We start from the raw sequence: 23,366 nt of genomic DNA, 5'->3' as shown, positions 1-23,366 counted from the left end.
AAATGAAAGCAAATGAGCTAAGTGGTCTCCATTGACTTTATAATTTTTATTTTGCATTTAAACCTTCAAAAATAAGCTATTTTTGGCTTCTTCCGGTCATTTCCGGTTTGTTCGGAAGTGATTTCAACGGACAGAAAATTATGTTTTATGCTTCCAGATACATCTATTACCCAAAAATATGTCAAGAAAGGCAAAAATATGCATATTCTGACGACTTCCGGTATGACGGAAGTGACGTCGCCGGACGCATTTTGTCGACTCCAATAGATTAAGCTTGACATTTTGAACAACTTTGCTTTTTAAACGTATTACAAATTCTCAATACTTTTTGAGATATAAATGAAAAACTTTCGGCCCCTCTAGGCCCTTTATTTTAGGGGCCAGACCTTTTTTCGAGATATCATTTGAAAGATCATGTTATTCTACACTTCTTTTGTTCTACATGTCTTTACAAAATATTTGTATGTGAAAAGATATCGAAGAAAAGGTGTTAGAAATTTTAAAATTCTCGACATGCCCTTTTTTGGATCATAGCGAGCGTCGTCGTGCAGCACTTCCGGTAAAAATGAAATGCGTATGTCACATCTACAGATATTGCTCTATCATTGCTCAAAAACTCAAGTTTCTATCTTAAGCTGTTTTTGAGAAAACTCGCGGACAAACTGACCCCCTGAAAATCACTAAATCGCAAAAATCTCAAAACCGGAAGTGACGTCATCAAAACAAAAAATTATATATCAGCTTTGTTTGATGTTCTATCAGTCCTGAAAGTTTCATGAAAATCGAACGAGCCGTTTCTGAGAAATCGTGTACACAAAATCGGTAAGAAAAAAAACAATAAAAACTAGTAGACTAATTGTTCACTGAACAATTAATGGTCTTTCCACCTTTCTTTTAAGTTTTCATGTCATTTGAAATAAAAAGAAAAAAAAAAAAAAAAAAAAAAAAACCCAAAAAACAGAAAAAAAAAAAAAAAAAAAAAAATTTAATAAGTGCTGCCAGCAGGATTCGAACTGTGGACCCTCAGCCCTCGGATTGCCAGGCGAGCGCTCTACGCACTACACCACAGGCTCCGATGACATTGTTTTCCGTAAACTAAGAGTGAAGAAAAAAGAAGAAATGAAAGCACGTGGATTTAAATAAAAATAGTACAGAAACACGTGTATTTATTTGTTTGTTATGGAACATAGAGAGGAATAATGAATAGTTTCGAGAAAAACGATTGGTGGATAATGAAAATAGAGATTTCCTGTACAAAAAAAAAATTGAGTTTGTTTATAGTTTGAATAGATTGAGTTAATCATACAGAGCTTATGATACATTCGAACTTCCGTGTCGGCACTGTGTTTACAATTTGTGAAAATATAGGCGCGTTCGTTTTGACAGAAATGGCGAACTCATAGGTTAGATTAAATAATCATCTCTATTTGCATTGAATTGAAAATTATGAGCATAAATTAAACTTGAAACATGCATTTCAGGAAGAAGGCGGTGTCACGGAGAGCGTGCAAATTTATTTTATATGAAAAATCGCTATTTCCGAGTTTCAGCCGATTCATATTTAAATCTAAATAAAATTAAAATAAATTCCATACACCTAAGAAAGCAAGAATACTTGGTACCAAAATGTCGTAATAGAGCAGGAGAATCGAATGATATTAACCAAAATTGCAGAAATAGCCAATACGAGCTTTAATTAATTTTTATGCTCAGCAATAACTTAATTTCAGACAGAAAAAAAATGCAGATTTTGCCGATATTCACTAGAATCTCATTGTACTTTAGAGACTCACCTTAAAACTCTCAAGACACTTTCTTTCAGGTCTCTTCTTCCTTTTATTACGAATCTTATGTCGATATTTCGTTTCGTTTGACTTGTAGACATTTTCTCTAAGTTGGTGTTGATTTTATTTTTTTTTATAAGGGGGGGGGGGGATATTTTATAAGCATTTGTTAGAGTGATGGTTGTAAATAACTCCACGACCTTTAGCTTGATTGTGACCTATGGGTCAATGGGGTCAAAGGTCAAGGTCATTTATCAAGGTCAAAGGTCAAGGTCATCCAAAAAGAGAGAGAGAGAGAGTTAAACTTGAGATTAACACTTGAAGCTGAATCTAGATAAAGGTAATGAATATTTCTTTATTACCTTTTGAGTAAGGGTCAAGGTCAGAGGTCAAGGTCAATGTCAAATTTCAAGGTCAAAGGTCAAGGTCTTTTGGATTTTAAGCTTAAATTGACCATTTCTCTAGTTTTCCAATGACCTTGACCTTTGACCTTGACCTACTTTTCAAGGTCAAAGGTCATAAGATCTCATGCACTTGGTCCCATATCTTGACCACTTGTCCTTTAAAAGTTTTTAATTTTTCTTGTCAGCTTTAAGACTTTCAGGGGCAATAACTCATTGAAGGAGTCACCGAATACTTTTGCAATGAATAGATTCCAGAGTCCTCTCAATTAATCCAAGACATTGGTGAAGGTTTCATACCTCTACGGTTTACGGTTTCAAAGGAGTAGCGATAACAAGCATTTCTTGCGAAAGGGGCAATAACTTCAAAAGCCGTCATAGTTCATACGCGTTGGGTCAAATTTGTTCCTAACTTTTAATGACCTTTACGATGAACAAAAAGTCTTTTCGATAAATGTCGAAACAAAAAATCAGCGGAAGAAGAATAATAATAATAATAATAATAAACAGAAGAAAATCAATAGGTCTTTCCACAGAAAGGTGGAAAGACCTAATAATAAAAATAGTGGAAAAGAAACCTAAGAATAACAAGAAGGTCTTCCGCTGAAGACGGAAGACCTTAATAATAATAAGAAACAGAGTAAAAACAATATGTTCCCCAACTTCGTTTGGGGAACATAATAATAATAAGAAACAGACTAAAAACAATATGTTCCCCAACTTCGTTTGGGGAACATAATAATGAAATACATGTCACAAGATCATTATTTACTATTTACTATGGTTTAATTTGCGCATGCGTCATTTCAATCATTCATTCATGGTTTGTAAGTTCATGACCTCTGATGTCATACGGTGAGTATGGGATGCGTACGTATGGGTGTGTTTGACTGGTTTTTCCAGTCACTGCGCATGGCTGGCGCGAATTTTATTAACCCTTGCATGAAATCATGTTTTTATCACTTCTTATGAAAACCCTCTCAGAGACAGACGTTACTGCTGACTTACATCAATGTAACATATCCTAATTAAATAGGAATGTATAAATTCTGTCTACATGGTAAGTTATTTTAATTAAACTATTTTATAATCAGTAAATTAAATTCTGAATTAAAGAATGATATAAATCTCAGTTAAAATATTTAATGTGTGAATGAACGGGACGTAAGGTATTCATAGCGAGGCGGCGCGAAGCGCCGCTCGCGTAGCGAGCTCAATAGACTAACGTGTACGAACGGAGGAAATTCGGGTTGAAATCTGCACATTGTTCCAAGAAATTTTTATCTGACCGCGTGAAAAAATTCTAAAATCCCAGTAATCCTTTGCGGTGCATAGCAACCAGAAGGCTAAAACACAGCAACAACTTACTTGAAAAAAAATTACAAACAACGTTTTTATGCAATATCCTTGCCACAAAACTATCGTTTGCGTTTTAAGTCTACAAGACTTTTTATTTGACGTCATACTTTCGTCACTTAAACGGCTCGGGTATTTCCGATTTTGTCGGAAACTTCCGAAAAGTTCGGAATCTCGATCCCGATTCCTTTGGAAATAAAATAAAGCTGTGTAAAGGTTTGGATAGCAGGGGCGGATCCAGCAATTTTTGAAAGGGGGGGTTCCAAGATTGTGTCCCTCTAACCCCCCCCCCCCCCCCACCTACACACTCTCAAGCAAAGATTCACAAACTAAAACTAAAAAAAATTAACACATTTCAAAAACTACTGAAGCCTTATAGTTGAATGGATTTGCAGCATTTCCGAAGAGTACAATGAATTTTCTTTAAGAAATTGAAAATCCTTTTTGAGGGGGTATAAAACAAAGAATTAAATGTTTAAATAGTTCCATCAAAAGATTTAATTTAAAAAAAGGTCCATACTTGTATATAGCCAACACAGATCGCTGGATTCTAATATCAAATTTAACCTCGCATGTTACATATCATATTATATAAGATATATAAAAATAAGTGAATATTTTCTACCATTCACTCATAAGAAGTTATAGTGAAGGTGAATGGAAAAAACTAACTGTGTGAGAATCTATCTATTAAATGCATATTTAAGTTAGACATACACATATTTATTCTCGGAAAACGTTTTATCCCCTTCTCTCTCTCTCTCTCAACTTGGCAAAAAATAAAGGGGGGGGTTCCAACCCCCGGAACCCCCCCTCTGGATCCGCCAATGGATAGTCAATAACTGCGCTCGCCCCAACGGTCGCACCGTAGAACATATTATTTATTGTAGACCACCATTGATGATATATACCATACCACATGCCTTATGAAGTATCAATATTAAAATATACTTATTGACTAGTGAGCTGTTTGTGTTTTGGTCTGGAGATAAACGTATCCATGTATTGTGACTTTAATTAGAGAAGTTACACCCTATGACAATGGCGCCCAACGATTGGGTCTCCGGCGCAAACGTTCCTAATAAATAATTCTTCGAGGGATGATCCTTGGTGGTTATTGTGAAAGAAGAGTTTTCTGTGTTTTATAATTCCATTGATTCATTTGCTTATTGTGTGATTCCATTCACGGGCCTGAGTGTGCACTACTATACTTGTAAAACCAATTTACAACGATTCAACGAAATTACCGTTAGCTAGAGCGGAGAAAACCAGTTTCCCCGGGAACATTTTCTTGACTATTATACTTCCGGATGTGTGACGTCATAATCAAGATGGATGCGCCCATGAATCCTGGACATTTTTGACTTGTGCACAACTGTGAGATCTCAAACGCGGTTCGCGTACATTTATGTGATAAACAATCCGTGTGTATTTAGAAACTGTTTCATATTGTCATTTTGATTTGTTGTATTTTGTTGTCAATTCCATTTTGTTTTCATTTGTCATGTTTCATGTACGAAAGTGTGTTGCAGTTGAATGAGTACAGGCACAGGAGTTCGAAATTTTATCAATAAAGTCAATAGAAACCACTCGATTGACCAAGCCATGAGCTATGCGTTCGCTATGCTTACGCATAGCTCATGGCTTGGTCAATCGAGTGGTTTCTATTGACTTTATTGATAAAATTTCGAACTCCTGTGGTACAGGTAAAATCGCGTAAACTTTATTTTCTAAAAGTATTTCAAAAAAAAAAAAATTATGTAAACACATTGACCTGAAGACATTTGAAATTAACTGTGTGTTATCTAACAATCCCTCACTGCATGTAGTTATTCAGTTTGACTAACACTTAACAGCTACAGCGCCGCAGAGAAAATTCGGAAGAGAGTAAGTAAGTCAGTGTTTTGTAAATATTGTGAATTTGAGGTCAGTTTCATTCTCATTTCCATATCATATCATTTCATATTTAGCGCATAGCGGTTTTACAATTTTAAGGCAATTTACTTCAAGGAGATATTATTCAGTCTAAATATAGCATAATATAGTACATAACAGAGTAGACTAGTTAGTAGTACTATAGTATATGGACAGTACTTGCATTCTGAATTGCTAAGTTTATAACAGTTTTGCTCATAGTATAAGTAGTCAGTGTGTCAAGAGTTGATACCATGGTTTAGCAGAATTTTTGACTGATTGATATTGACTGTTTATTTTGAAAGAAATTCAGGTGTTTGGATACCACAGATATCAAAATCCCATTCCGCACTTCGAATATGGCTCGACTGTGTTGAACGTTCGGAAATTTATGCGAAATCAAAGAACGGTTTTCCAGGAAAAACACGGTGAGTAGTTCATGTTTTGTTGTTTTAAAAAATCTTTTAGTGTACATACAGGGTCCGACACTCGTCAAAATTTGGTCTCACCATTCGGGCAACCTTGGTATGATCACAGGTTGTCCAAATGAATTTGAGGTCGTCCAAATAAAATATCAATTGAAACAAAACTTAATTGCAATTGTTTATAATTTGTTAAGATAATTAATAGAAGTTGTGTTTTTGCATTAAAAAATGTAAACCAGACATTTTTGGAATTTAAAGGTGTCTTCTACTGTTTTATCAAACAAAAATATAAGCAGAATCAGACATGCAGAATGCTAAAGTTTGAAGCTTAAAACATTCATTTTCACTTGCCATGAAGGCCTAAATATATAGGGTCAAATAACCCTGGACTGAATTAATCAGGTGTTACATTACAGTGGACACCTAAATTGGCAGTGTAGCGGCAGAAAACGGTCATTATGATCAGAAAGTTGTAGGGGAAATGCAAGATGTTACAATGATGATTATAACTATTTATATTAATAAGGTGATTTGACTAAGTTAGCATCTTTTATATCTTAAATAATACTTTATTAAAGACTTTTAGTAAAAATTGCATCAGCTGATTGATCGAACGAAGATTTGGCAGGAGAAAAAATCTTCGCGGCTGCAATTTAAACATGTTGAATGGGTTGGTTTTGTTACAGGAAAATATGTTTTCAAGGTCTTATGAAGTTTAGTTTAAAATATTAAGCATCATTATGAAATATTCCCAACTTGTCCCAGGTCGACATTTGGGCGAGACAGACCGAAAATCAGGTCGTCCGAAGTCATTTTAGGGTGGAAATTGCGAGGTGACGAGCGCGAATGTCGAACCCTGTACATATACCAGAATTTCTAATTCTGAGTGTGGTTATTTTCACCATGGCTACCGGTGAGGGTAAAACACCAGAAAACCATTTAGATAAGGAAGAAGAGAATGCTGATGACATTCTTGAACACATTGAAAAGGTGAATCAAAATCCTAATTATAGGGTAGTGACAATGGAAGAGTACAATTTACTTAAATCTAGTACTCCTAAAGCAGGTCCTGATAAAGTTACGGGAAACAAATTTACCTTTAGTACCCCAACGGGTCAGTTTGGGCCTAGAATGAAAGCTTTTTATGATGCTGTGCATAAGACTAAGCCTAAGACTGAATTTTTAAGCCCACTCCCTGAAACTCCAAATCCAGGTAATCCCAATGTTTCACTTATTACCAGTCAATTGAGTGTTCCTAAATTACCTATCTTCAGTGGGACAGATGAACCCCAGAAAGGTGAAGTAAAATATGAGGTCTGGAGTTTTGAGGTAAAGTGTTTAAGAAAGAGTGGACAATATTCAGAACATGTGTCGTTAGAAGCAGTTAGAAGGTCTTTAAAAGGTTTAGCTCGTTCAATGCTTGTTCCTTTAGGTGAGAATGCATGTTTGTTAGACATAATGCACAAGTTAGATGGTTTCTTTGGTAATGTTGCAACCAATGAAAATTGCAATCCTTTTACAGTGATTTTCAAAAAGAGAATGAGTCAATTGTAATGTATGCTTCTCGTATTGAAGAAACCATTTGCAAAGCTATACAGTTTGGGTTCATAGACGAAATAGCTAAAGATGCCATGTTAAGAAACAAATTCTGGACAGGTTTAGCTAGTCAGTCTTTGAAAAATTCAACCAGACATTTGTATGACTCTATTAAAGATTTTCAATATCTTCTTAGGGAAATCCGAAAAGTGCAGCAGGAGGAAGCACATACAAGTACTCGGCAACCGAAATCCAAGTCAGCAGCAGTTCATGCAGAGAGAGCAGAAGTGACAGAGAGTCAAGAAGACATGAAGAAGGAACTTAGAGTCTTGATTTCAAAGATGGAAAGGTTAGAACGTAGCATTAATTCTCAGTCATCCAGTTATCAAGATATGTCTTGGAGATTGAGTAACTTAGAGACTCAACAAAATAGAAACACTTCTTCTAACAGTCCACTTAGTCAATACAAAGAAAACAGAGGTTTTAGTAGGGGTAGAGGCTTTAGTAGAGGTTATGGTAGAAATTTTAGAGGCAATTTTAGAGGTCAGTCTTACCAAAAGCCTCAAGGTCAAGGCGAGAATAGTAAGAGAAGGGGGAGAATGACCCAAAAGGGTAACCTCTTCCGTTATAGGGCAAACTGAGGAGGTCAAAGGTCATAGCCCTGAAACTGAAAAATTGATCACTAGAATGGTTGGACATGTTAACCAATGTAAGGTAAAGTTATGTGACAGAGAAACAGATGCATTGGTAGACACGGGTTCAATGATATCTTGTATGTCAAAACAATTTTATGATTCTCTAGAACCAAAGCCCGAGCTTAGGAAATTGGAAGATTTTCAGTTAGATGTTTATGGTGCAGGTGGGCACTCACTTCCTTTTTCTGGGTATATTGAGGGTGAGTTAGAAATTCCATTCTTGAGTCAGAAGACAATTTTTGCCCCTATATTGGTGAGTCAATCATCAGATAGAAAGGGTGGTTCTGAGTTTCCTTTAATCATTGGCACCAATGTTATCAGAAATTGTAAAGAGATTTATGGTCAGATGGAAAATGTTTCAGAAATACCTGAAGTTTGGAACTTAGCATTCAAAGGTATGTGTGACACTGCTTTGAAGGTAAAAACAACAAATCATTTTCCAATTAGCTTAGGTCCAAAAGAGGTCAAGATGATAACAGGATTAGTCAGAAAATCTTATGACTTAGAAACTGCAATGACTGAACAGTCAGATACATCTCAACCAGGGAGCTTAGTTATATGTCCCAGAGTGGTTAACCTTAAATCTAAGGTAGGTAGCACATCTAGAGTACCAGTAAGAGTTTGTAATTTGTCAGCACAGACTATTAAGATCTTACCAAAGTCTGTTATTTGTTCAGTTAGCCCTGTCAAGGTAGTCGATTCATGGAAACCTGAGTCCGAGATTGATTCTTCAGAAATCAAGGGAGGTAACTCAGATATTTTCATTGAATCATTAGGTGCCAAGATAAACAAACAAAATCTTACAGGTGAGGAAATGACAAGGACAGCAGAGTTGTTGAATAAGTGGAAACATATTTTCTCAACATCATTTACAGATATAGGTAAAACAGATTTGGTTAAGCATGAGATCAAGCTTACTGACAATATTCCTTTCAAGGAACCCTACAGAAGAATTTCACCTGGGATGTACCAAGAGGTAAGACAACATTTGAGGGAAATGCTTGAGGCAGGTGCTATACGCAAATCACAAAGCCCTTACTCTTCAAATGTAGTGTTAGTTAAGAAATCTGATGGGTCATTAAGATTCTGAATTGATCTTAGAAAACTTAACAACAAAACCATAAAAGATGCTTATACCTTGCCTAGAGTCGATGAGACTATTGATACTTTGATTGGAAGTAAATACTTTACCAAACTCGATTTAAGATCAGGATACTGGCAAGTTGAGATTAAGGAAGAGGATAAGCATAAAACAGCTTTTTCGTTGGGACCTTTAGGGTTTTATGAATGCAATCGGATGGCATTTGGCCTAACCAATGCCCCGGCCACTTTCCAACGTTTAATGGAAACCTGTATGGGTGATTCACATTTGAGGGAATGTCTCATATTTTTAGATGACATTTTAGTGTTTTCTCAGTCTTTTGATGAACATCTTAAAAGATTAGAGGGAGTTTTTGAGAAACTTGACAAACATCACTTAAAGTTAAAACCATCCAAGTGTGAATTCTTCATGAGTGAAGTAAAGTACTTAGGTCACATTGTTTCGGAGGACGGTATCAAAACCGACCCAGATAAGATTGAAGCTCTTAAGTCATGGCCAGTACCAAAGAATATTAAAGAATTACGCTCATTTTTAGGTTTTACCGGGTATTACCGGCGCTTTATCAGAGACTATGCCAGAGTCGTTCAACCGCTGAATGAGTTACTGGTAGGACACCCAACAGCAAAGGGAAAGAACCAAGGAAACAGAAAGAAAGTACCATGGTTATGGGGTAAGGAACAACAATTTGCTTTCGAGACACTTATCAGTAAGTTGACCAATCCCCTATTCTCGGCTATGCAGATTTTTCTAAACCATTCATCTTGAATATTGATGCCTCCACTGAGGACTTAGGAGCTGTTCTCTATCAGAACCAGAATGGTTTAGAACGTGTAATTGCATATGGCAGTCGTGGTTTAAGAAAAAGTGAAAAGTTGTATCCAGCACATAAACTTGAGTTTTTGTGTTTAAAGTGGGCAGTAGTCGACAAGTTTAAAGACTATTTATACAACAATTCTTTTGAAGTTAGAACGGATAATAATCCATTGACTTATGTCACAACTTCAGCGAAACTCGATGCCACGGGTCATCGTTGGCTTGCAGCTTTGAGCAATTACAATTTCAAGATATATTACAGATCTGGGAAATTAAATCAAGATGCAGATGGGTTATCCAGGCGTCCACATCATGTCCAGATATTTCCTGAAGCTGTCAAAGCAGTCTGTCAAGCAGCACTCATAGACCGGGAACAACTTCCACTACCGGAGAGTTTGCTCATTACAGACACTGGTCAGTTAAATCCGGATGTGACAGTGACAGAATCACAGGAACTGAGTACCATAAACTGGAGAGAGAAGCAAGAGGAAGATCCAGTCATAAGTAAGGTGAAGTACCTGATTACAACTGGGGAAAGATTTGATACTGGGAATATTGATTTAGAGACAGTTGAGGTTAAGAAGTATCTCAGAGAGGAAAAGTTTTGAGATAAGGAAAGGTGTCTTATTTAGAAATACCCTTATTGACGGAATGGAGGTTAGGCAACTTGTATTACCAAGAAGTATGGTAGGAGTAGTGTTTAAAGGTTTACATGAGGATTTAGGACATCAGGGGAGAGAAAAGACCAGTTGGCTTGTCAGAAGGCGTTTTTATTGGCCAAGAATGGATATGGATATCAGAGAGAGAGTTGAGCATTGTGGACGATGTATCCGAAGTAAGACCAGAGAACAACCTAGATCAGAGCTCATCACCATCAAAACATCACAGCCAATGGAACTGGTATGTATTGATTTTCTTTCTTTAGAGAAATTAAAGAGAAACATTGAAGATATACTCGTAATAACCGATCATTTTTCGAAGTATGCAGTGGCGGTACCAACAAGGAACCAAAAAGCGTCCACAACAGCAAAAGCCCTGTATGAGAATTTCTTCAGTTACTATGGTTTCCCACAGCGAATACACAGTGACCAAGGCAGGAACTTTGAATGTAGGCTTGTTAGAGAATTATGTAACATTGCAGGAGTGAGTAAGAGCAGGACGACCCCTTACCATCCTATGGGGAATGGGAATGTGGAGCGTTTTAATCAGACTCTACTAAAGATGCTTGGAACTCTTGAGGAGTATCAGAAGGAAGACTGGAAGGCATTCATCAAACCATTAGTGCAGGCATATAACACCACAAAGTATGAGACCACTGGATACTCACCGCACTATTTGATGTTTGGCTGCCACCCCAGACTTGCTATAGATGCATACCTAGGAATAGACGAGTTATCTGAGAAGCCCAAGAGTAGGGAGGATTATGTTGACAAGTTAAAGAAGCGGTTAGATTTTGCATACAAAGTTGTGAGGACGAACATGAACAAGAACACAGAAAGATACAAGCAACAATATGACAACAAAGTTAGGAATTCCAAGTTAGAGATAGGAGACAAAGTATTGGTTAGAGTATTAGTGAAAGCAGGAAAAAAATTATCAGACAAATGGGAAAAAGAACCTTACAAGATTATAGAAATTCCAAATGAAGACATTCCAGTGTACAAAGTTCAAAAAGATTCAGGTAAAGGAAAGATCAAAACCTTACACAGAAATTTATTATTACCATTTATGTATATCTCAGATAACAATGAAGGACTACCACAGAAACAAGAAAAGCAGACTAGGAGGCAGTGTACGAGACCTACTGATTCAGATGATAGCTCATCATCCAGTGATGAGGAGGTATACAGAGTAAGTACACGTAGTAGAGATCGGACTAGGCCTGATACTTCAAGTATCCACCATGTGAATGATTGTAATAAATCTTTCGGTACCGAGGGCAGAGTTAGTTCCGACAACTTAATTCGCGGTTCTCATAATTCAACACAGTTCGGACCAAATTCGACTGTTAAGACAGACACTGAGTCTCCCATTCTGTCTGTACCACACATAGATTTACCACCTTCATCCCCATCTTTGTTACAAAATGGTGATGTTAGGAATGTAAGTCCCATAGTTTCGCCGCGCAGATCTCTGAGGAGATCCACTCGAGTTAAGAATGCTCCTGACAGGTACAGTAGTTGGTATGTGGGAGATCACCAAGTTTGGTATGTGTAAGTGTTAGTGACACAGGAAGAATGTCACAGATAGAGTTAAGTTATGATGACTTTAACAGTAGATGCCAAGAGGTATATTAAGGAACTTAGTGTACACATGTATATAGTTTTATGACTTTAAATGGTTACAATATAGGTAACAGAAGAGTTTTATGATTTGATGGTTATGATACATAACAAGGTACCTGTAGTATTATGACTAAGGATTACAATGCTAATTAGATTGTTTGGTTTAATATTTTTCATATCATAGTTATTTGCATATTATTTTTTGTTTTAGTTAAAATGTCAGGAGACATTTTCCTCTTACACAGGGAGAATGTCACAAGATCATTATTTACTATTTACTATGGTTTAATTTGCGCATGCGTCATTTCATTCATTCATTCATGGTTTGTAAGTTCATGACCTCTGATGTCATACGGTGAGTATGGGATGCGTATGGGTGTGTTTGACTGGTTTTTCCAGTCACTGCGCATGGCTGGCGCGAATTTTATTAACCCTTGCATGAAATCATATTTTTATCACTTCTTATGAAAACCCTCTCAGAGACAGACGTTACTGCTGACTTACATCAATGTAACCTATCCTAATTAAATAGGAATGTATAAATTCTGTCTACATGGTAAGTCATTTTTAATTAAACTATTTTATAATCAGTAAATTAAATTCTGAATTAAATAATGATATAAATCTCAGTTAAAATATTTAATGTGTTAATGAACTGGACGTAAGGTATTCATATTTATTGTAGACCACCATTGATGATATATACCATACCACATGTCTTATGAAGTATAAATATTAAAATATACTTATTGACTAGTGAGCTGTTTGTGTTTTGGTCTGGAGATATACGAATTCACGTATTGTGACTTTAATTAGAGAAGTTACACCCTATGACATACATGTATACACGATGTCTCTTGATTAAAATTTACCTATTTATTTGGTTTTGATCATCATTTTATGTACATGTGGTTTCTTTGAAATAATTAATCAATTAACTATTAAATATTAATTGTTAGGCCATTATTTACTTGTACACACTGAGTTGTTGGTGAATTTTCCTGTTATCTCTCAATCATTAAAAAGAGCACACCTCGGGTGTGACCGGTCCGCAGGGGATGCTGACACTCCTCCACAGCACCTGATCACATCTCCAATCTTTTAGAGGTCCCTGTCTGCTCATCTTCTGATTTGTGCTGTTTTATGGGCTTTTGATCTTAAATGCTGTTTGTTATCGCCACATATTTTATTTAAGCAAGTCTACTCCTCTTCAAGTACAACTGTGGGACGTAAAGACCTTTCCTAAAGATCCCTCGCTGTTCAATGGCTTTGAGTGCCGAGTATAGGAGAAAAAAATGCAGCTCTCCTTCGAATATGAATGTTAGTGAAAAATTCTCGAGAGAGACGTTAAACAACAAATACATTGAAGGATATTGATACGAACAGTATTCAATATCAAAGTCCATATTACAAAAAATATTAGGAACAGAGCAAACACGGACCTCCTAAACATCCGAGGTGGGACTAAAGAGATATGTAATCAAAAATATAACTGAGATCAAAAGTGAGCTTGTCTTTGTTTTATGGCCCCCAGGCCTGGTCCCATGAAGGAGTAGCATCCCCGTGATGATCCCCTGCCGTAATTCCCCCAACTGCATACTCAGTATTTCAGGCATATTATAGTGTTTGTGATTATTTTAGGACACCACATGTGTCGGAAAATACTTCTGAATCTACCTTTGGGTTCCTTAAGAATTTTGTCATTGAAGGAATAAGATGCTGTGATTTATATTTCCAAAGATGATAAAGGATCACTTCATTATAAATAGGGATCTGACCTATAGGACCGGGCTTGGTTTTTTTCTCTACAAAAACCTTGTCGATTTCCGTTCCGATTAATGACATAAGGCTTAATACATATAATAATTTGTTTTCCCTAAATCTTTATTTCAGTGAGTAGAGGTAGGAGGAACTCTTCCATTGATTTTCTGAGTTTGTTATCTCCAAATAATATAGCTGATACTTTTCTTAACTTCTCATTGTGCATATAATGACAATGTCTACTGCCTGTCAAATTATATTCTTTATCATGTCTAGGATATAATAAAACATGCCATTAATATGTGCAAATTACCGGGGATATATAGGCCTAACTGAAATCCAAGGGAGTACAATTACTGATATATGTGGCCAAAATCAATGTGATTAAATTCTAAGGAATATATACGATTGAAATTCATCGCAGCTCAATGCTGCCAAGAATACCCGTATTGAGTAACACAGAGTGAGTTATTCTCGTCCTCGGAGAAAGTGTGCTTATATTGAGGTTTGTTCCGCCTGACTGACAACTGTACATGTACATTGGATTGTTTCGATTTGAACTCTCTTAAGAGTTTCTAATATCAAGAATAGGCATGCATAAAGGATAGATAATTGAAAAAAAAATAAAATAGTCTTTTAAAAGGCGAAAATTTAAAACTTTAATGTGTGGTACCAGGTGGATTCGAACCCCCGACTTTAAAAAGATGGTGTCCATAGTGTTAAAAGCCAGCGCATTTATCAACTGAGCTAGTCTGACTATAAGTTTTAATGGTATAAATTTGAAGCAGATTATCAAAATCAGATTTCCTTATTATGTTCCCCAAACGGAGTTTGGGAACATATTGTTTTTACTCTGTTTCTTATTATGTTCCCCAAACGAAGTTGGGGAACATATTGTTTTTACTCTGTTTTTATGTTCCCCAAACGGAGTTTGGGAACATATTGTTTTTACTCTGTTTCTTATTAAGGTCTTCCGACTTCCTTCGGAAGACCTTACTGTTTTTCTTATGTTTCCTATTATTATTATTTTTCCCTTTTCATAGTACACGTGATTTCTCCGAAACAACTGAACCGATTTCAAAGATTTTTTCAGGAATGATGCATTGTTGTAATATCTCCAGACCTTTTTTTCATTTTTTTGAAAATCACTTCCGGTCGCATTTTTTGTCCGAATTTCTTTTTATTAGTTGTCATTTTGTCCAAGCATCTTCTTGTAAACCACTCAAGATTGAATCATGATATTTTCAGGGATTATAAAACATCTTATTGAGTTATGCATGACGTCTTTTAATTTCACATCCGTCACTTCCGGTCGACACAGGAAGGGATGTTTAATTTTAAGATTTTTTGAAAAATTTAACGGGATTGATTAAAGGCAAATAGAACATATATTTTTATTCACAATCCTCAACAAAAAGCATCCATCAGAAGTACTTCCGGTAAAAACCGGAAGTAGTCGAAAATTCAAAGTTTTTCCTTTGAATCAAAATAAATCAAATAAAACGATTGAATTTGAGTTTTTCAATTTTTTCTGACTTGCTGACTGTGATGTCAGCCGGAAATAATGCCGGAATTGTCAAAAGTCGTCAAATGACGTCACTACGGTCAAAACGCGTAATTACTTTTGCACCGAGAATAGTTTGGCAAGAAATATACAACAAAAGTTGTGCGTAATTATGAGAGCTTTCATATAAGATTAAGGAAAAGGGGCTGGCCCCTATAAATAGGCCAGGGGTAAATAGATCATAAACGGTTTTTTTTTCTGAGAGCTAAAAATATTAATTTTTTAATGGTAACAGTTATACTATGAAAATTTTTATCTGAAATCATTTCGAATTGATGAAAAACCCTGTCATTTGGTATAAAGATAAACAAACTCCAAACTATATTTGTTTTTTATAAAACAAATATGTGGGAAACCTTACATGGACAAGTTGTCTAGCTACTGTAGCCAGCCAAGCCTGTACTGTGCCAATAACGCACAGTTTTAGCAGGGACCTATATACTAACATAGGTCCCTGGTTTTAGTAGATGCATCAGTAAGATATAGTGTTGATTCGGTGTTTCTCTGTTTTCTTTTTATGCAAGTAATTTAAAATGTGATGTATGTACACAACAAAAGCCAAGGTGAAATCAAAATGGGTTTTTTCTGCATTTGTATAGGTGTAAACAACGCGCGGCATTGTGGGAAACGGGAAGGTACTAAAGACTTGATATGCTAAAATCCTGATTTGACCTGATTAAAAATTGTCAGTAATATTCCAAACAAATGAATTCTTGTATAACATAATGCATCATAGTCAAAGGTCTTTAAAATAAGACATTTTAAGTACTCAATATTATCATTTAATTTAAAATAAAAACATCGGGTAATTTCAGGTCTTTAGTACATCCGGGTTTCAGTGTGTCCCATCGAAATCGGCAAATCGGACACTTGATCATGTTTACAAAGTGAAATTGAGGATTTTCTCACCATACAAGCCGTTTGTAAACATGCACGGACATTTTATCTGCAGCTCAAAGTACTTTATCAATCCTCTGGAGCATTATTCTAAGCAAAATTATCCGATTTATATATTCTTGTGTGAATTGTTTACGAGGAAATTCCGACTGTCACAGTAATAAAGAAGGATGAACACTCTTGACTCTGTTTCGGATTCCCCAGTGATAATTGTATCGAATGATTAAAGAGCTGACGGTTACATTTTAATTTATGATTGGCGTGGACCATGGGAATGAATTCGAAGGTAAGATTTTTGTTTACCTAAAATTTACATTATATAACTATGGCAGCTTAGAGCATTTATCAGCTGTCGATATTTTTAGAAATACACAGACACAGCGATATATTAACTGTTTTACAGTTCAGACGCTCTCAGTTAGCCTTTTAAAATCCCCACAGCTTTAAATTTTATTTAAATATGTGTGAGCATGTAATTTCAACAAGACTTGCTTTCAACATGTTCAAAACAAAATGTTTTTCAACTAATAATATGTTGACGGGTGTGATGTTAGGGTACGATAAGCATGGTAAGGGCAGATACTTATTCACTTTTAATTTAGATCAGGCTTGTCAAACCGCACTAAACATTTGGTACATCGATGCATGTTCACATGGACTGAGTTCAATTCAAATTATTTTAATTCGAATTTATTTACTGCGCATTAAATTACTTTGCATTAGCTCCTTGTGAACACTAACATGACTAAGGTAAGCTAATTCCAATTAAATTTTGAGGCATGTGAAATGGCAAAATTAAGTCAAATGCTACATGTTGGTGGTCAGCTTTAAGTACTTGTGCTATTTTTGAGTGAAAAACTAAGGAAAATATAGTGTTAATCACTAAAATGTGAAAACAGACACTGTGACATTATGTCAAATACATCTGTTTATGCCTAAGGTGACATGATTTGTAAATGATGTCATAAAAGCCTAACTGAAGCCTGCATGACTGTCAAAGTAAAATTTTTATTCGATTTGGTTACTTTGCATTATAATTAGCTGTCATGTGAACACAGTTTGATTCGCATTAGTTTGATTTGCATTTAATTTAGTTTACTTCGCAATAATTTACTGCGAATTAAACTCTCCGTCTGAACAGGGCACTAGACTCTAAAGTCACATGACGTCGTAGTGTAAGTTTGGCCTACAATACCACTTTAAAGCTTGAATGTAGCTCAAAGAAGCAAAGCACTGTGGGTCCAAAGTTACTGCAGAAAAAAAATTTAGTATAATTTATTGACAAAAAAATTGCACACAATATAATATTGCTCAGTTAATTAAATCAATATTTTATTATGTCATATGTATGTTTCTTAGTTAAATTGCAAAAGGAATTTGTAAAAAAAAAAATGTAATAGTAGAGTTTGCTTTTTTTTGTGATAAGGCTGCAGAAATGGTTTGTTTGTTAATTAGTCTATTGAAAATTTTTCAGTCATTTTATGATGCCACCGCTTGGGATAGTAAGCTGCAAATATAGACTTGTACTCAGCACTTATTGCCTTTGAGAAGTAAGGGATCCTTTTCGTGCCAACACCCACACCTACTGTGACACAGAATCTCGGTTTATACAGTCTCTTTGGAGTTACCTGTCTCTAGCATTTAGCAGTAAGTATCAGCTTCTTATTGATACTTTGATTGATAATGTTATCATGAGAATCTCACTCATTCACTCATTTAATATATACTGGTGAATAGCTTCAATATGGACCTTTACTTGGAACTCAGGGTCATTATCCTAACATCTACTGTGAGGTTTTTAGGGTCTAATTCACTACAAATGTTGGGTGCATGGTTAGGGAACATAACTGGGTACATGTTTTTGTCTTAGGTTTGATGCAGTGAATTAAAATCAAGCCCAGCTTCATGATTATACATAGCGATTGCCCTACCACTAGGCTACCATAACAGACAATGATGTACGTATTTGGGTTATATAGTAAAAAACGCTTAGGCAAACACTTATAATGAAAAGAAGCTTATCGAAAATTGAATTTTATTCCCAGTCTTTTTAAAATATATATGGAAAACTAAATGGTGTCCTGATAAGGCAATTTGTTAAAGTGTGTGTTAGGAACAATGTGCTAACACAGTGTTCTCAACACTGTTAGGCTAAGGCAACTTAGAACAACATGCAGTTGTGCTGATGCTCAACATGCTGCTATAATGCTAAGGCCATTCCAAGTTTTTTCTATGTTTAGCGTCTGTGTGCGCCTTGGTTTTTGACACCCCATGTTAGAAAAAACACACAACATCAAGAGTCCTGAAATTGATTAATTTAGGCAAAATTGTTGAATTTGTCAATTTCTCCAAATAATTCTGTACAGTAAGTTATATTTGGTGTATTGTAAGCATTTATTCCCTTGTTTTTGCTTAAGAATAGACATTTCTTCTATTAAAGTAGTTTAGTTAGATCAAATCATTGAAAATCATTTTAATCCTGTGTTTTATGTTTTGGCTTCTGTGTTGTTGTTTTTTTTGCGAATAGATTGGTAGGTTTTTGAAAGATGGGTGGACGCTAAACAGAGAAAAAACTTGGAATGGCCTAATACAACTTTACACAATCTATTTAATATATGTAAGCTTGACGGCGTAGTGTAAACAGCCTGCTGAAACTTTGTTACAAACGCACTAAGTACATTGTCACCGTGTTGTCATAAGCACACTAGCCCATTCTCATAAGCGTGATAGCACATTTTTACTTCACGCTAGCATGTAAGTGTCTTAAACAATTAGCATGCTGTCATAAACTTAGTAGCATGGTGTTTTAAATGAGCTAGAGCAGCATTGTTACTTTGCGCTAGCTCATTGTTTCTTATGCGTTGCTGTTTTGTCACTTCATTAGTGCATTGTTCCTAATGTGCTGTAACACCTTTATGAATGGCCTTATCCTGACACATAAAAAAATCATAACCAGATACCATCTTTCTGACTGATTAGTCGGTTAACAACTGTTAACCATTACCATTCCTAATAAATTTTGACATGAACAAGTTATGTACATACCCTTTATTTGAAATCATGAAAAACTAATATGTTATTTATTACATCCTCAAATGACTGCCTGTAAACCTAAATTTATAAATGATTATAGAGTAGTTTTACAAATAATACACATGCAGAAATGTGACAGTATACATTTATTGACTGAGTTCGAGGGCAACATGCATTGTGTCGGACCCAAAAACCAAACTGTCTGCCCGAGGCCGTTAGGCCGAAGGCAGACAGTTTGGTTTGAGGGTCTGACAAAACGCATTTTGCCCGAGAACTCTGTCAATAAATGTTTTGTTATACCTTTCATTTTATTATATATTTTTTGACATACATGTATTTTGTACTATATTCCGTAATGTAACATTAGATCTGTCATTGTTTAAAACCAAAGAATGAAAATGAGATTAAGCTCCGCCCATTCTGTGACGTAAGCAGTCCAACATCTCTCTGAGCAGTCCAACATCGAATTTTTTTATGCCCGCTCAGCAAAACATTAAAAATGTTAGACTTTTTTCTGTATAGATTTGTATAGGAACAATTCTTTAAAGGCATAACAATATCTTATAACTAAGTTTGATGGTTTATCTTATCTGATAAGTTGTACTTCTAAAAAAATCAATTTCTTTTGATAGGTGTGACTGTCATCTGAGTACTGAAATTTGATGCCAAGCATGATCATGATTTGCCAGAAGAGCCTCTTTTGGGAGATGACAAAGAATAAACAGCAGAATGAAATTGAAACAATCAACTGAATCAAGTCTCAGTTTAAGAAGATGATTTTAAATATATCATATTTAAATTTTGATTTGAGAAACAGACATAAATCCAAAAATATGATTATATCAATTGCTTTCAGTTTAAGATAAATAGATTTTGTTGCAAAATCTAATATGTTTAATTTGGAATAAATGTTCTTTTAAATATTTGTCAGATCTTGCATGTTTACATCTGTATTGAGGTCTTCCGCTTCCAAGGGAAGACATACCAATTCTAATGGTAAAGATGATAGAGGTCTGTCTTCAGTGGCAATATATAAGATCTAATATGTGTATTTTTATACCCCACGCAACTAGTTGCGGGAGGTATAATGTTTTTGACTGGTCCGTCAGTCAGTCAGTCAGTCAGTCAGTCCGTCAGTCAGTCCGTCAGTCAGTCCTCTTTGTCAGCGCAACTCCTCATAAACCGCTGCACAGAATTTCGTCAAACTTTGCAGGTATTTAGGACACAATGTGTAGATGTGCATATTACCAGGAAATTCCGATTCCATTATTTTTTCCGGGAATTTCCGCACTTTTTAACTTAGGCATTTGGCCATACCTTGAATATAGAGATGAACAGTTTGTCAGCGCAACTCCTCATAAACCGCTGCACAGAATTTCGTCAAACTTTGCAGGTATTAAGAACACAATGTGAAGATATGCATATTACCAGGAAATTCCGATTCCGTTATTTTTTCCGGGAATTTCCACACTTTTAACTTAGGCATTTGGCCATACCTTGAATATAGAGATGAACAGTTTGTCAGCGCAACTCCTCATAAACCGCTGCACAGAATTTCGTCAAACTTTGCAGGTATTTAGGACACAATGTGTAGATGTGCATATTACCAGGAAATTCCGATTCCTTTATTTTTCCGGGAATTTCCGCACTTTTAACTTAGGCATTTGGCCATACCTTGAATATAGAGATGAACAGTTTGTCAGCGCAACTCCTAATACACCGCTGCACAGAATTTCAGCAAACTTTGCAGATATTTAGGACACAATGTGTAGATGTGCATATTACCAGGAAATTCCGATTCCTTTATTTTTTCGGGAATTTCCGCGCTTTTAACTTAGGCATTTGACCATACCTTGAATACAGAGATGAACAGTTTGTCAGCACAACTCCTCATAAACCGCTGCACAGAATTTTGTCAAACTTTGCAGGTATTTAGGACACAATGTGTAGATGTGCATATTACCAGGAAATTCCGATTCCATTATTTTTTCCGGGAATTTCTGCACTTTTAACTTAGGCATTTGGCCATACCTTGAATATAGAGATGAACAATTTGTCAGCGCAACTCCTCATAAACGGCTGCACAGAATTTCGTCAAACTTTGCAGATATTTAGGACACAATGTGTAGATGTGCATATTACCAGGAAATTCCGATTCTTTTATTTTTCCGGGAATTTACGCACCTTTAACTTAGGCATTTGGCCATACCTTGAATATAGAGATGAACAGTTTGTCAGCGCAACTCCTCATAAACGGCTGCACAGAATTTCGTTAAAACTTTGCAGATATTTAGGACACAATGTGTAGATGTGCATATTACCAGGAAATTCCGATTCCTTTATTTTTCCGGGAATTTCCACACTTTTCAACTTAGACTTTTTTGCCATATTTTGAATATAGAGATGAACAGTTTGTTAGCACCACTCCTCTTAAACTGTTGTACATAGTTTCGTCAACCTATGCTGATATTTAGGACATATTCCATTATTTTATCCCAAAGAGTTTTGCCTATTATTCAAGAAAATTTCTCACCCCTCTCCCCCCACTTCAAATTAATGTGTGGATTTGTATATTTTCAAGAAATTTTGATTCCATAATTTATCTAGAAACTTCATTCCACATTTAAATGTCCTCATATGCAAGACATTTTGATGTGAAGATTTTTTGCAATTATTGCTCTTTTTGATCTATACTATGTACATGTATTTAAAGTGCACTGTGCCTTTCATTAAATGTGTTTCACCGTCAAGTTATGGGGGAGCGTGGGGTATGTGAGCTAGCTCACTTTTTCTTTCATTACAGTATAATTGAAGGAACATTGCTATCTTGGCATATTAACAAATGTGCATGATTCAGAAGAGAGGACATGTTATTTCAAACACAAGATCAAAGAGATGTCCAGTCACATTTCAAAGTCAACAAAGCACAAAATCTGTTTACAGTTTAGCTCATATGAGCTAAAGCTGTAGTAAAATTTTGAAAATTCACCAATTATCATCTTTATCTTAAATTCTTCAGAATTTCATCTCCTTCTCAGAACAACTGGACAAAGTTAAGTTAAACTTGGCACAGAGCATTCTTTAGTGTAGATTTCTGTGATTTAGTGATTTTCATAGGGTCACATTGACCAGCATTTTTCTCAAAATTGCTTTTAGACAGAAACATAATATTTTCAGTGATGATAGAGCTACATGTGCTGATGTGACACATACCTCTCTCTTTCTCCGGAAGTGCAGCACGTCGGCGCTCGCTATGGCTTGTAAAAAATCCCATCGGGGATTTAGAAAATGTTCACACCTTTTCTGCAATATCTTTTTACATGTTAATATTTTGTAAAGACATTAAGAACAAAAGTTGTGAAGAATATCACGATCTTTCAAAGGATATCAACTATAAAGGGCTTGCCCCTATAACTAAGGACTTAGAGGGACCAAAATTTTTTCCTTAATATCTGAAAAAAAAATTTGAATTTGTAATACGTCAAAGAAGCAAAGTTGTCCAAAATGTCAAGCTTAATCTATTGAATTCGTCAAAATGTGTCTGGTGACGTCGCTTCCGGTCAAACTGAAAGTCATCAGAAAGTGCATATTTTTGTCATTCTTGACTAAGGTTTTGGGTAACATATATCACTGAAGGCATTAAACTTAATTTTTTGTCAATTCACATCACTTTTGATCAAACCAGAAGTAGCCAAAAAAGCTTATTTTGAAGGTTTTGACTCAAAATTAAAATTATAAAGTCACTGGAGACCACTTAGCTCATTTGCTTTCATTTGTTGACGTCACTTCCGGTCAAAACA

The 23,366-nt window shown here is 35.6% G+C and overlaps 1 protein-coding gene and 1 long non-coding RNA gene across 2 annotated transcripts; both read left to right on the top strand.

Moving 5' to 3' along the window:
• Positions 1–7,408: 7,408 nt before the first annotated feature.
• Positions 7,409–9,931, top strand: LOC134266386 (uncharacterized). The gene is made up of 2 exons (XM_062748637.1): positions 7,409–7,765; positions 9,749–9,931. The coding sequence occupies exons 1-2, from the start codon at positions 7,434–7,436 to the stop codon at positions 9,810–9,812; spliced, it is 396 nt and encodes a 131-aa protein (XP_062604621.1). The 5' UTR covers positions 7,409–7,433; the 3' UTR covers positions 9,813–9,931.
• A 5,920-nt stretch (positions 9,932–15,851) lies between these two features.
• LOC134266388 (uncharacterized) lies at positions 15,852–20,412 on the top strand. Its single transcript, XR_009991961.1, has 3 exons — positions 15,852–16,819; positions 18,008–18,180; positions 20,199–20,412. It is a non-coding gene; the product is annotated as an uncharacterized LOC134266388 (long non-coding RNA).
• Positions 20,413–23,366: the final 2,954 nt, after the last annotated feature.

The sequence above is a fragment of the Saccostrea cucullata genome, unplaced genomic scaffold (assembly GCF_032062105.1).
Source record: "Saccostrea cucullata isolate Sc308-1 unplaced genomic scaffold, CSIRO_AGI_Scuc_v1 ctg10383, whole genome shotgun sequence".
In the NCBI taxonomy this organism is placed as follows: domain Eukaryota; kingdom Metazoa; phylum Mollusca; class Bivalvia; order Ostreida; family Ostreidae; genus Saccostrea; species Saccostrea cuccullata.
This window is presented reverse-complemented; position numbering and strand designations above follow the sequence as displayed.